Source organism: Vulpes lagopus, chromosome 6 (assembly GCF_018345385.1).
Source record: "Vulpes lagopus strain Blue_001 chromosome 6, ASM1834538v1, whole genome shotgun sequence".
Classification (NCBI taxonomy): Eukaryota; Metazoa; Chordata; class Mammalia; order Carnivora; family Canidae; genus Vulpes; species Vulpes lagopus.
The window spans coordinates 25,716,838-25,731,667 of record NC_054829.1 but is presented as its reverse complement, the minus strand read 5'-3'; the positions used below and the strand labels follow the sequence as shown (position 1 = coordinate 25,731,667).

At 50.2% G+C, this 14,830-nt stretch overlaps 1 protein-coding gene across 2 annotated transcripts in view; it reads right to left on the bottom strand.

Annotated features, from left to right (window-relative positions):
• LTBP2 (latent transforming growth factor beta binding protein 2) overlaps positions 1–14,830 on the bottom strand; it is a 99,864-nt gene that overhangs the window by 31,289 nt on the left and 53,745 nt on the right. For both annotated transcript variants that reach the window (XM_041758437.1, XM_041758438.1), the window contains exons 9-10: positions 4,159–4,233; positions 1,046–1,168 (exon numbers count right to left, since the gene is read on the bottom strand). In XM_041758437.1, the coding sequence (XP_041614371.1) occupies positions 1,046–1,168; positions 4,159–4,233 (198 nt within the window). The remainder of the gene's footprint in view (positions 1–1,045; positions 1,169–4,158; positions 4,234–14,830) is intronic.

The following is a 14,830-nucleotide window of genomic DNA, read 5'->3' as shown; positions in this document are numbered from 1 at the left end:
GGGTGGCACTGGAGTCTTGCTCATCCTGCGGCGCCCCCCAGACCCAGCACCTAGTGGTTTGTAAGACTGAGGGCTTGGCTAGGCATGGGGAGCTCTGCTGAGCCGAGGGTGGCCAACCTGACCCGGACTGCCATTTGACAGATGCCAGTCAGGACTGGTTTTCTCCTGTTCTGGTCAGTCCACCCTGTCTGGGCTATGGCGTCAGCTCTGCTATCTGGGGGTGCTGCCAGCCTGGGATCCTTCCAGCAGGAAGCCACAGAGGCCACTGGAAACAACTGCCTGGGGGTACACACACACACAGCATGCACACACACACAGCGTGCACACACACACAGACATGGTCTTAATATGACCAGTGACGTGTATGTATTCACGGATGCAGACACATTCTGAACCATAAAGGACCCCAGGTTTATGGGAAGGCCTTTGGGCCAGGCAGCAGTGCCGTTCATGCTACAGATGGGACCTTTAAGGGAGGCCTATCTGTAGTTAAGGGACCAGGCTTTCAAACTCAGGCCTAGAAGAGGCAGCCACAGCTCAGAGGCATCAGAGCAAAGGCAACACATGTCCCCTCAAAGTAAATGAGGCAGCAGATGGGACAGAAAGGATTAGAGAAAAAATAGAAGTGGAAAATCCCAAACTGCAAAGCCCCAAAAGAAACGCCAAAAACCAAAACTGAAGTCATAACGGTCCCCGCTCTAGCAGGCAGGGGCAGGTCAGTTTTTGTACATTGAGCCCAGCTCCAGGTTGAGACAGACGTCCTGGGCCCTGGGATTCCAAGGATCTGATCTTTTTTTTTTCTTTTTAAAGATTTTATTTATTTGACAGAGAGAAAGAGCACATGCAAGGAGAGCAGCAGGCAAAGGGAGAGGGAGAATCAGGCTCCCTGCTGAGTAGAAGCCCAATGTGGGGCTCAATCCCAGCACCCTAGGATCTTGACCCGAGCCCAAGGCAGATGCCCAACCAACTGAGCCACTCAGGTGTCCCCCAAGGATCCCATCTTGTTTCCCGGTATCCACCATCTCTGCTTCCCACCAGCACTTACACACACAGCGGCTCCTGGATGGGTCCAGCATGAGGCCAGGCCCGCAGGTGCACAGGTAGCTGCCCCTGGTGTTCACACACTCCGAGTCCTTGCACAGATCCAAGGTCAGGCACTCGTTGATATCTGCAGGGTTGGAGAAGGTGAGGGAGCACCCGCCCCACCAAGCCTGATGGAGGGGAGGGGCTGGCGCACAGATCTTCTTCCCATACTTCCTCCAAAAAAGGGGGACAACAATAAGAGAGCTGCCATCTGTTAAGTGTGGTCGCTCTCTCTGTGCCTCAGTTTCTTCATTCATAAAATGGGGTACATTAATAGTAACTAGTCTTGTTAGGAGAATAGTCCTGTTAGGAGAATAAAACAAGATAAAAATTGCAAATCACTTAATTCTACTAACTAGTACTAACAATCATAATATTAGGAGCTAATGTGTATGGACCGTCTGTTATGTGCCAGGTACCATGCCAGGTGGCTTACGTATGACACTTCATTGAATTCTTACCAATAATTTTATCAAGTAGACCCATGTGGCTTCATTTCATAGGTGAGGAAACAGGGTCCAGGAGTAACTTGCCCAAAGTCACTCAGCTGGTGAGTGGCATGCTGGGATGCAAATGAGGGGAGCAGATAAGGGGACAGTTTGGGATGGAGGGTGGAGAACCATTTGCCCAGTCCCCAGTCCCTCCTATTCAGCCTTCCTTGAGGGACTCTGAAGCATCTCTGCTGGGCCCAAGATCTAGGGAGCACGTCCACAGTGAGTTTCAGGATGGAGGGTCCCTGGCAAGGATGAGGAGGGAGGAAGATGGAAACAAGCCCCAAAGGGTACATGGTTTGGAGGGCGTGTTTCCAGGAGGCTGGGAGGCCTCAGGCAGGCCACACACATCCTCCAACACCAGTGGATGCTCGTGCTGTTTTTTAGATAAGGGACTGACATTAGCTTCCTTTGTGATCTCAAAAACATTTCATGTTGGAAACTTCTTCCTGCCAAGGAGAAATCCCAACCCTCACACTCTAAGCTCCAAGAAGTCTTGGCGATGGTGCCTTTGGTGATGATGGTGAGTATGGAAGATTTGTGAGGGGCACTCTCACCTCCAGAGCCAGGATATTAGACATGACGACCCCATCACCAGAGTCACCTGCTCACCTGTAGGCTTCAGGGAAAGTGGCACTGAGCACAGGAATGAAGGGGCTAGAAGATGGCCCAACCATTCTTTGGCAGGACACCCTATTGGGAGCGAGGTGCCCTTGGGAAATGCCATTGAGATCTAGGAAGGGGAACAGACCCATTTGCCTCTGGACTGTGGCCAGAGTGATATATCTAAATCTGATATGCTGGGACACCTGAGTGGCTCAGTGGTTGAGCATCTGTCTTTGGCTCAGGGTGTGATCCCTGGTCCTGGGATTGAGTTCTGCTTTGGGCTCCCCGCAGGGAGCCTGCTTCTCCCTCTGCCTGTGTCTCTGCCTCTCTCTGCATCTTCCATGAATAAACAAGTAAAATCTTTAAAAACAAAAACATGACATGCCTCTGGGGTCCCCATTCACCTCTTAGAGGGAGCTCCTAAACCCTCACATGGTATCCAATGCCCTCCACTATATTTCCCCAAAGCCTGTGGGTGGGTAGGTGGCTCCAATGAGGCCCTGAAATGTCTGTATTGTCTCCCGTGGCTACACACGCTGTACTCCAGCCAGCCCAACTGTTCCTTTGCCTGGAATGCCTGCATCCTCTTTAACTGATTGCCTCTACTCATCCTTCTCCAGGTCAGGCATCACCTGAAGCCCTTCTCCTACCTCCCAGTCTGGGAAGGGGTCCCTACCCCACCATCCCATGGCACCCAGAGCTTCTTCCTAGCAAGAGAACTTCTCCCATGGTGTATAATTGTTTAAACATCTGTATTCACCCGAAGCAGCTGCTGTGTTTATCTGTCACTGTGTGCTAATGCCTAGCACAATGCATGCAGCCCATAACAACACTCCCCAAAATTGCCCTGTAGCAGGAGAGAAGGATGGAGAGAGAGAGGATGGTGACGCACACGGGTGTAGAAGTGAGCAGGTCCCCCCCCCCCCCCCCCCCAGATATGGAGACCAAGACGACAGACATGGAAAGGGGGAGGTTTAAAGGGGAAGGCCTCCTGGGGAGGGCCCCTTAGCTTCCTGTATCCTTGGGGCTTAATGGAGGGAGGGCCAAGAGCTCACATGCGATCCCAAGAATAACTTTAACCCTGTGCACTGGGAAACCTGCCAGGAGGAGAGGCCACTGGGGACAGTTGAGATATGAATGGCCCTTCTGTATCCTCTAAGAGCAACACTAAAGACTTCTCTCCACACCCACCATCCAGTCTACTAGTCCTCATTGCCCCCAGGGGAGCCTGACCTTGGGCTGGGTCAGAGGTCTGCCCTTTTGCCTGGCCCAAGCACTTTGTCCATGGGCCAGAAATCCCCTTCAGGCCCAGTACCCCCCCTGGAAGATAGCCTGGCCACCCCGAGATTTCCTCAGATCCCTCTCTCCCGAAGAAGAAGCCTCCTGGGGAAGGGTTCCTTGGCCTGTCAGCCAGGCCAGCAAGGTCAGGGTCTGTGCTTCATGGTTCCCTCTTACCTCCACCTGTGCCTTTTCTTTGCCCCCTCCTGGCTGCGGGAGGGAGGTCTTAGCAGCTGGAGGTAATTTGTTGAAGGATGTCCACAGAAGTCCCCAACAACTCAGGCTGACTAGATCGTGAAGTCAAAAGTCCTCCCATCCCAGGGGGGATTGGCCAGGGAGGTAAGGGGATATGTGGGGACTGGGGAAGTGCCTTCACACACAGATCCTGCAGCTGGAGAGAGGCACCTGGCTTAGGTCTGGCAGGGAGTGGGGTGGGGCAGTTGGAGAGGGAAAGAGGGACAGGTTCAGCTCCCAGGTCCTTTCTAGGCCTGCTCTATCATTATCCCACCATGACTTTCTTAGGTCCCTGGAAACAGCAGCCCCCACAACTCCCTCAAGGTGGGGCTTAGAGGTGCCCAGCGAAGACCACTCAGTGACACCACTCCTTCTGTCTGTGGATGGGCAGGGGGAGTGCCCCGGCATCCTCAGCCCTTCATCATCCCCCATCCCTAAGCCCAGCCCTGGCCTGGGTCATCCTTACCTTGGCAGTGAGTGAGATTCAGTCTCTTGTACCCCTGGGGACACTCCAGCTGGCCATTTTCAATCACCGGGGAGGCTGAAGAGTAAAGATATAGACAGGTCTCACTGGAGGGCCTTGGGCTGTTACTCATGATGAAAAAAAGTAGGGGGCAATCCACTCCACAGCTGTGAGGCCCTGTCCCCCAAGTCATCACTGCAGACAGCTGTGCCTCCTTGGGTACAATTCCTTCTCTGGCTCTCACCAGGTCACTCTGCACCCACCTTGCTCTTTCTATTTTTTTAAAAGATTTTATTTATTCATAAGAAACACACAGAGAGAGGCAGAGACACAGGCAGAGGGAGAAGCAGGCTCCCTGCGAGGAGCCCGATGTGGGACTTGATCCCAGGACTCCGGGATCATGCTCTGAGCTGAAGACAGACACTCAACTGCTGAGCCACCCAGGCATCCCCACCTTGCTCTTTCTAGAAAAGACACTCCATGACTGCAGGTCTTGAACATATATCAATGTTATACACTCTAATGTGATTAAACATGTTTTCTGTATTTATTTATTTATTTATTTATTTGATTTTTTGGTGTTGAAGTAATTATAGATTTGCAGGAAGTTACAAGAAATAGTCACAGAGAGGTCCCGTGTGTCCATCGCCCAAGTTTGTACTATCGTAGATGGAACAGTTCACAGTCTAAGTTCAGTGTATTTCGATCTTGGGTTTGAATGCTGCCGTAGCTGACAAGGTGTCTTGGCTCAAGACAGAAGAAGCTCCTAGTTGATGGCACCTTATAAAACCACACTATTTGGTTTTCATTCACCAGCTGTGCCATGCTGGTGCTGAAATCTGGCCAGTAACTTTCCATCTCCCCTGAGGTTGGCTAGTTGTTCTTACAAATGTAAAATACATTAAAAAATTCCAGTTTTCAAGTTTTTTAAATGTGCAAATGGAGTTGGTTTACAGCAACCAATCCCATAATGATGGCACTGCTTCCAAACATCCGTTTCAAAAGGCTCTTTCTGTGGCACAGGCTCTGGCACAGCAGCCCTCCCCAAAGTTAATGGCAGACCAAACTGGTTTGACTCCAGATTCACCAACAAGGAAATAAGTCTCAGATTCTGGTGCTAATACCCGCCCATCTGACCTGGATTTCTCAACATTCTCCTTTACTATAAAGGGGTGGGGAGTGCTTTGAAAAAGAAAAACCTATTGACTTGAAAACAGGGAACCATCTCTCTTACTTTAGTGGGATGGACTAGCACGTCAGCCTCCAGAGGAATGCTTTGAAGGGCATTTTGATTTTCTTTCTTTCCCTGAAAAGCTCTAGCAGGTAGCAGAGTACTGACAGCCGTTTGTCATCACAGGAAAGGGCAGCAGATATGGACACCCATCTTTTTTTTTTTTTTTTTAAAGAAAAGAACAGCTCATATATAAGTCTGACCATTTTTTGGCCAAGACACAGCCGGCAATTCTCATGGGTATGGGGATTTTTCCCAGACACTATTCTGACACAGTGTTCCACAAAGCTCCATCCTACTTTAAAGGTCTTGTTTTATAAACAAGACTTCCCCTGGCAATTTGTCTTCTGATTTTGACTTCCTTGTGACTTCCTTGCCTATGATCAGATGCTGTGGTAAGGGGATGTCACACAGAGCACCCTCCACCTCTATGACCTCACCTAGATCTCTTTGTATTTCAGTTAGAGCATCAGCAACTACCCAGATGGAGTTGTTGGAAAAACTTATTTTTATTCAAGAAGTCATTTATGTTGAGAATATATGCCTTGTGATTCATTCTTTCTTTAGTAGTATCTTTACAAAAGAATAGTTCTTCATATAGGGACTCTTGCAAATACCAAGAGGCACGTTAAAGATATCTATACTTTCATCTAATTGTACAATGAAGTTTGAGCATCTTGGTGTTTTAAATGTTTTTCTAAGCTATCTAGCTTTCCCTCTATCAGTAGCAGCTAGTTCCCAGTGCATTATAGACTTGGGGTGAAGTCCGTTATTCAGGTTGGTAGATATGAACCATTATTTCATACAGCCTTCTTGATCATTTGGATCCTAGGGTCCGTTTGGGGTCACATCTGAGAAGTCCTCATTATGTTTACTTTGGAACACAGTTGATTACAGGTCAGAGGAGAAGCAGCAGCATTGCACTGTAAAAGTGATTACTTGCAATTATGTTATTAGTATTATTTTGAATCCTGTTTCTTTACAGGAATTTTTTTAGAGTCACTTCTCTACTTGGTGAGGGTTGTTTTCGTTAAAACTTGACAACATAATTGAAAAACCCCATAAACTGAGCATTGTTGTAGGTTACGCCTTGTGATATGCCAAAGACAAACATGAGGAGACGCCATGTTTTCTTGGCATCCCACTCTTCCCTGAGGACACTCCACATGCCAAACATGACATCCGACAGTCTGACATACAGACCAAGCAAAGATGTAAATTAGTAAAGCTTTATTTTTTTTTTAACATTAAAAAAATGTCAGTTGAATTTGTAATATCTTTCCCCACTATGGACAGCAGTCTCGCTCAGGCTTTGCCTGCTGTCCCACTGTGGGGACTAGGTTCTGGCCTGGTGGGGATAAATGAGGATTCTGAACATGCTGACATTGAGACAGAAGGATGGGAGTGAGGCTGGGAAATGTGAGCGCCCCTGGCATGGGGCCTGGGGGTATCAGCTGAGGACAGGGAGGAGGAAGGAAGGGGGGGAAGTTGTTTGGAGAAACTCAGAAAGCTAGCTGATTCGATGCAGCCTGCAAACATTATGAGGAGCAGAAGGTGGGAAAGAATAATGCGAGGCTGATGCCAGAGGGCCGAGGAACATTTGGGAACAAGGGAACATTTGGACAGAGCTGTGAGGCCGTTGGTATGAATTATCCTGTTTCCCACACAAGGACCCTGCAAGGCAGGAAGCGTTATTCCCATTGTACAGATTAGGAAAGCTGAAGCTCAGAGGGGGCCCAGGAGTAGTTGAATCCTAGCCTCTGGCTGCAGAGGCTGCATCCCTTGCATGCCACTCTGCTGGAAGCAGGAGGGAGGAGAGGGGGCCAGGAGGCCAGGGCAGCACGGTGATGTCAGGAGGGAGACATGAGGCAGAAGGACCCTACTTCTTCAGTGAGCAGGAGAGGAGTGGTGGGAGCTGGGTTTAGAGCTGGGAGCAAGGGTGGATTGGCTGCTGGGAACTACAGGGCACCCTGAGAACCCAGGAGTGTGCAAACTGACGGGAGCTGTGCTCATTCAGTCATTTGAATTCACACACTTTTCCCAGATAAAGTGATTTCTTTCCCACGGCACTCTGCCCTCTCACTGGCCTTAAGAGACACTGTTGGATGGGCAACCGTTGGTGAAGGCAGACTTTTCTGGAGAGGAACAAATTTCAAAGCCACTTCCCCTGATGCAATTCCCATTTTGCCAGCAACCCAACCTGATCCCAAAGAGGGCCCTCAGACCCTTCCTCGCACCTCACAGAGGCCACCTATGAGCTTCTGTAAGACCAAGTGTAGCACCCAATCCAGAAAAGTCAGCTTCGGGCTCATCAGGGGATAGAAGGCTGAAGTTTAGATAGCCATGTGGAAGGGAGAACCTTGCCTCGGGGTGGAACTCAGCACCCACCCGAGGCTCCAGGCATGATCCTGGCAGCCAACAAGCTGTGTGATTCATGGCGAGGGGGGAGGGCAGGCGCCACCACCCCTGCCACCCACACTAGGTTGCCTCCCAAGTGCTCTCAACACTCAAGCCTTCCCTCGCCATGGCACTTAAAATGCTGTCATGGCTGCCTGTTTGCTTGTCTGTCTCCCCCACTGAAGTGCAAGCTCTATGAGCACAGGACCTTGTCTTCATTGTTGCTACGTCCCTAGAGCTGAGCACAGCACATGGCACACTATAGGCACTCAGTCATCTTTTTTTTTTTAATTTTTAAAAAAGGTTTTATTTATTTGTTTGAGAGAGAGAGAGAAAATGAGTGGGGTAAGAGGCAGAGGGAGAAGCAGACTCCCTGATGAGCAGGGGGCCTGATGTGGGGCCCGATCCTGGTACTTGGGATCACGACCTGAGCTGAAGGCAGACGCTTAACCAACTGAGCCATTCAGATGTCTCATCATCTTTTTTTTTTTTTTTTTTTGGTAGGTTCCACACTGGACATGGAGCTCAATGCAGAGCTTGAACTTATGACTCTAAGAACAAGACCTGAGCTGAGATCAAGAGTCAGATGCTCAACTGACTGAGCCACCCAGATGCCCCTATAGGCACTCAATCAAAATGGAATGAATAATAAGATCAAACACTAAAATGGTACTGACTCTGGGCTAAGCCCTATTATAAAGGGCTTACATGTATTAACTTATTTAATCTTCATAACAGCCCTTGAGGGAACTTAGTAATATTATCACCATTTTATGGAGGAGCAAACTGAGTCACAGAGAGGTTGGGAAACGTGCCCATGGTCTCCTAGCTGGTGGAGGGAGCTGGGATTATGAACCTAGGCAGTCTGCCTCCGGAGGATAGATTCTGAACCATTCCTCTCTACCGCCTCTGAGTAAATAAATGAATGAACTCATGCCAAGCCTCAGGAATTGTCTAGGCAGGGATCCTAAGGTCTGTAGGCTACAGGGAGACGTGTGCCCATTAGGAAGTATATTACCCTTCTTGGGAACCTCTCTTCTCCCCCTTTTTTAAACACAGGATCAGGAGAGCAAATGGGAAAAATAAAGGCAGAGATGCCCAGGAGGAGGTCAGAAAACAGACTAGAGGACTGATGGTCACAGATGGCCAGAGGACTAATCAGATGTTGGGTAAATGTTCCAGAAGGTCTACCACCAAAGTGCCAAGCAGAATGAATAAAGGCAATGCAGCAGGACCTGCACAACCCCCCATGGCTCCTCAGCCAACACAAGGAGAACACAGGGGTCAGAAGGCAGAGAGAAGTGGATCTGGAAAGAGAGTGGCTAAGTGGTGTTTCCAGTAGGTGCTTCAAAAAGACACATGGAGAGCTGCCAGTGACCTTGCAGTTGGGCCCCTTAGGCCTGAGAAAGCCCAAGCAGCTGTGGAGGGGTCAGTGGGGATCAACCCTAACTCCAAGGAGTCTGAGCATCACAGAATGCCTGTGAAGCCCCTAAGGCAGACCTTTCCTGTTATGGATCGTGGTCATGTGGGGCAGAACCTTGGGTCTCCTGGCCCCTGACCTCAGCCCTGTCTACTCACTGCTGTACCTGGGCCAGCTCTCACCCCCGGGAAGGAAGGAGAGGGGCCCCTGCCCTGTTCACTCTCCCCCTTGGCTGCTGGGACTCCCAAGGAGGCCTCAACCAGGACAGACTAATCGCTGGAGACAGTTTTGGCCCTGACTCTACGACAGAGCTCAGGGAGGAGATGGTGGAGACATATGTCTGGCCACGGGGCTGTTTACAAGCCATGCTGATCTCAGCCTGTGATGACAGCTGGCCACAGCAGGGAGTTCTGGAGGGTACCCTGCCACACATTGCTCTGCCAGAGAACAGACAGACAGACACATATTCACACACCCCGGATGAGGCTGGGCTCGACGCACCGGGGCATGTGAGCCGACTGGAGCTGAGTCCTTGATGTGCAAACCTCGGGTGGGTAGAGCTGGAAAGAACCTTCCAGTCCCCCAGAGCAATGGAAGAAGTGTGGGTTCTGGGGCAGCCAGAGCCACATTGAATTCCTGGCTCTGCTCTGACTAGCGGTGTGACCCGAAGCACATTTCTTAACCTCTGTCAGTCTTAATTTTTCATCTGTAGAAGTGGGGACAGAAACTCAGTTCCATGGGCTGGGAAGGTCCACTTTACTGAGAAACAGTCAATGTCAGACTGAAGCTAGCACCATGCCTGGTACAGTCCTTGTAGATGCACTCGAGACTTAGCTCCTCCCTCTTCCTTCCTTCTCTCCTTCCCTCCCTTCCTTCCTCCTTTCCTCCTTCCTTCCTTCCTCCTTCTTTTCTTCCTTCTTTCCTTCCTCCTTTTCTCCTTCCTTCTAGCAACACAGTTTCAAGGATAGCAAGCTGGCTGCTGCCCCTCACTGGCTGGAGACACTTGGGCAAGTTACTCAACACCTCTGAGTTTTCTTATCAGTAAAATGTGGGTGACAATTCCTTCTTTGGGGCTCTTGTGAAGAGTAAACGACCATGCAAAACTCTGAGCCTGATCCTTGTCACATATTGGTGATTGTCATAAGGTTCATTATTCCAGATATTCCGGTTTGGGGAAGTTCTAATGGATCCCCCTACCCCAAGAATTGTGGAAATCCCACCAAAAGATGGGCTCTGACTGCTTCCTTGGGCAGCACTAAAGCCAAAGAAGGTATCTTGGGCACCAGAAGCAGTGAGGTGGAGAGGCTCAGACCCTGGTTCAGAGAGGTGCCACTCCACCCAACCCCTCCCTAGCCCTTCCCCGACCTCTCCAGGCCGGAGATGCCACGTGTTGGTGACACTCGCCCTGGGATAAGGAGGGTGCTAACATGAGCTGAGGCACAATTCCCAGGAGGCCTCGAGTCCCTTGGAAGAAGCTCTCAGGACATCCCTGAGCCAAAGACACACTGTTTTGTTTTTTTTTCAGCCCAACAACTAGAATTCTGAAAAATCCCATTTCTTTAGGGCAGGAAACTGGGCGTCTCACCCAGAGTCCCAGAGAACAGGAGCCCCACCCCAACACAGATGTTCCCTAAGCCAGGGTCCTCTGGTTGAGGAAATTCCCCAAGCCAAGTACACAAGAAGCAGCCTAGGAGGTAGATCACAGGCTGGTTAGAGGCAGGGGTCTCTGGTCACATAGCCGCAATTTCCTCATCTGTAAAATGAAGCCGGTCACACCCAACTCTCAGAGACATGGTCAGGATGCGGTGGAATGAGGAAGCACTTAGCATGGTGCCTGGCACTTAGTGAGCTCTCTGAAGACACGGTTGCTAACAGTGATGGTGACGATAACAGCGCTGCTGCTGTGACTTGCCCTGGTGCTCCCTGCTCCAAATCCTGCCAACTGCCTGCATCCCCTCACCTACCCCACCTTCTCCAGGGGGGCTGGTCTCACCTGAAATGGTCCCGTGGCAAGGGCCCTGACCAAACCAAGGCAAACCAAAGCGTTCTTTCTATGCAGGGTTTCAAATACATTTTCAGACACATACATACGAGCCTCCATTCCCTCAAAAATCAATTTCCTTTCCCAGCTCCTACGAACCTGTTCTTAGTAGGCATCCTCTCGGTGGTGGGGAGCGAAGTACTTCTAGGACCCTGTTATATCACTGGGTTTTGATAGGCTGCAGTTTTTAATAAGCTGTTAAAGCTTGTGCTCAGTTGCAGATTGAGCTCTGCTCACCAGAAGCATCCACGCATCAGCTTTAGCTCTCCAGAAGCACATGGGAAAAGCCTACCGGCTTCTCTCTGGGACAATTCTACTGGCACATCTCCGTGGACTCACAGGCCTGAGCTGCAGGCTGCTGCCCTGCCTGTCTGGCCAGTCCCAATCTTCTCGAGGGATGTTGCCCTTCGTGTGCACATAACTCATGAAACACGACCCTGGGCGGCCCCCTCCTGGCTGTGCACTCTGAGTCTGTGTCCTGGTTTTTGTTGTCTTCAAGCGGGTCCAAGTCTCCCCAGAATGATTTAGGGAGATCCTGATCAGCTGAGAATCAGATATACTGTGGCTTGAAGCCTGGCTCTCCTGTCCAGCTGTGTGACCTTGGTCAAGTTGCTCAGCCTTCTCTGAGCTTCATTGTCCACATTTGTCAAGTGGGGATAAAGATCCTTAGCTTGCACGTGGTTGCATCAATTTAAAGGGATCAGGCGGGCGAAGAGCCCAGCATGGTGTAAATGTTCAGCAACTGGTGGCTATTATTGTTTTTAAGAGGGAAAGATGCAGAACTCCTTGAAGGGGCAGAGCAAGGGAATCAGCAGTCCCTGGAGATATGGGGAGGGGCCTGGGTTTTGAGGTGAACTCAGCGCATGCCAGGCAGATGGATAGCCGATCGTGGCAAACAGCTGGAGCCCACCAGTGCGGGCTGTGAGCAGGATGCCAGCACCGCCTGCCCCAGCAAAGGGGCCTGGGGGTTGACACAGCCAGTGCCAAGCCAGATGGGGCAGCGGCCAACTTTCCAGTCAACACAGATGTCTGTCTCTCTCAGACAAAAACTCAAAAATGTGGCCTCAATCAGAGTGGCTTTTGAGAGCTGTGTGCTCTTTGGACCCTGGCAAGGGGATCTGCAGAAGCTCTGAAAACTCCCCAGGCTCAGGAAGATGTGGCTCAGGCTTGAGTCCTGGAAGGTCAGCTGCATCTGTCACTCAGACAGAAGGGAGAAGGGTGGAGACCATGGGCTGACCTAAACTGACTCCCTGAGCCATCTCTCTGAGAAAGAGAGCCCTGGAGAATTTTTCCAGAAGAAAAGGGATTTATCTGTGCCGTGTAAATGAGACTTCAACACAGTCCCTTTCCTCATCAGAAATAGCCTCATTCTGCAGGGGCCTTCTTTGACAGTCCAGCATGGAGCCTCAGAAGCCAAAAGGTGATTTGGGGGAAGCCACGAGGTCACATAGCTGCTAGCTTTCTCACTCCCGTCACCCCCTGATTCTGCTAGATGAATCACTGGGGATGACAAAGCCCTTCTCTGAAGGATACAGCTTTATTTCATCAAAGGAGACAGAGAGGCTCAGAGGGGCAAGGCCACCAGGCCTGGGAATGTTCTAGAACCCAGAAGTCCTGTCTGTCTTGCCAACTATTCCCAAACCCACCCCAGCAGCTCACCTTTTCTTCCCTGGACTCTTGCATGGTAGCTTGCTTGTCGTGTCTACTTAGAGAAACATCCCCCACCCCCAGCCCCAGGCTCAGGTGTGGAGCTAGGTGTCTGGCACCTTGTCAACACAAACAAGGTTCCTCAGTGTCTTGCCCCGTCTCTATACAATGCCTAGCTGCACTTTAATGTATTTTAAGTGTTTACGTTCCCTGGTCTTTGTTATTTCTTGCTCAGTGTGCTGGAATGCTTGACATTCCAGGGTTTGTACCCTGGTGCCCAGCTTGCTGAGATGTGCTCAACACAGTGGGGGGGGAGGGTAGGAGGCGCTAACTGGGACAGGGAGGAGGTGAGGGCACAGCTTTGGGTGTGCTGTGTTTCAGGAAAAGTGTCTCATTCTCTTGGTCTCACCTGTATATGCAATTTCCTTGGGTTGTTAAGCTCTTCCCCCTCTCTTTCGCTGACTCTAACAATTCTTCAGACCTCATCCTGGATGTCACCTCCTGTATGAAACTTTCTCTGATATGCAAATTTGAGCTGGGATCCCCTACCCCACAGTGAACAGATGTGCAGGTTGTCCACTGCACAAAAGCACCACACCTAAGAGAATTGCTGGCATTTATATTTATAAAGGCTATTTTGAACAAATGGAAGTGGCACCTTTCTCTAATTTGTACAAAGGTGCTATAGGACCTATCTGTGGTCCCGGTTCTGCCGTGTTCCCACAGCATTTGGCATTTGTCTAGTTAGTGCTATCTGTATATGCCCCTCCCCTCATACTCCAGACCATAAGCTTGGAGAAAGGAGGTACCGCTTCTACCTCAGTCTCCACTGTCTTGCCAGGGCCTGCACACTAGGAGCTCCAAATGTAATTAATTAATGTAAAGTCCCATTAATGTAAAATCCACTGACTGAATGGAATGTGGGAAGTGGAAGTCTCCAGGGTGAGCCTAACCAGGAAGGAGGACGGGACACAGGGGAAGAAGAAAAGTAGTGAGACCATCTCTGGCCTGCAGGGGAGACACTGAGCAGCTCAAGACCCTCTTCTTCGTGGGGCAGTGGGTCCATTCCCTTTTCCCTTTGTGGAGGGATATTTTGTAGCAATAATAATAGCAGTTACTGTTTGCTGACCTAATGTAAGCACATGCCTCATCTACTTTCCACAGCAGCCCCGCTGGCACCATTACCATCTCCATCCTGCAGATTGGAGATGGCGCAGAGAAGGAGGTGAGCCAGCAGAGCTTGGGCTGGTACCTGCTATGTGTTGGATGCTCAAGCCTGGAAGCTTAATGCTACCCTCTGCTGCTTCACCAAAAGCTCCATCATACTGCAAAATCGTCCAAACTTATTTTTAATTTGGAAAATATGGTCACTGCTCCACAACCAAGTCTGAAGCTAGGAGCAGCCCTGTCCCTCCCACCTTTGGGCTCCAGGCCAGCCCCCTACAAAGCCAACTCACCAAGTTGACTGTTAACAGGCAAAAGAAATACATGCCAGGCCTGGGCCCAGGCCCTAGGAGTAGAGCCCAGAGGGAAAAGACAGGCGGGGTGGGCAGAAGCAATATCAGGCACAGGCATCTCATCACCCACCTCCCAACTGTAAGATCGATACCCTAGGAGAGCAGCATGAATGGTCATTTTGCTGACTCCCAAATCCTCAGTGCTTGGCACACACAAGGCACCTGGTAAGTTTTTGTTGAACAAATGAAGGAATGAGTGAACAAATGAATGAATACATATTAGGTTTTTCCTACCATCCAAAAGAGGGTTTCCCATATCCCAAGGTCAAGGACATTCTGGGACAGACACCCAATTGGGTTAGGAAACAGGAGGTGAGGAGGTGAAGAAGAGGCATGGAGGCCCCTCCAGAGAGACAGTGAGGGAAATGCTCAGTCTCTGAATCAAGATCATTGAGCCTCTGATGCCTGGGCAGGGGGCTGAG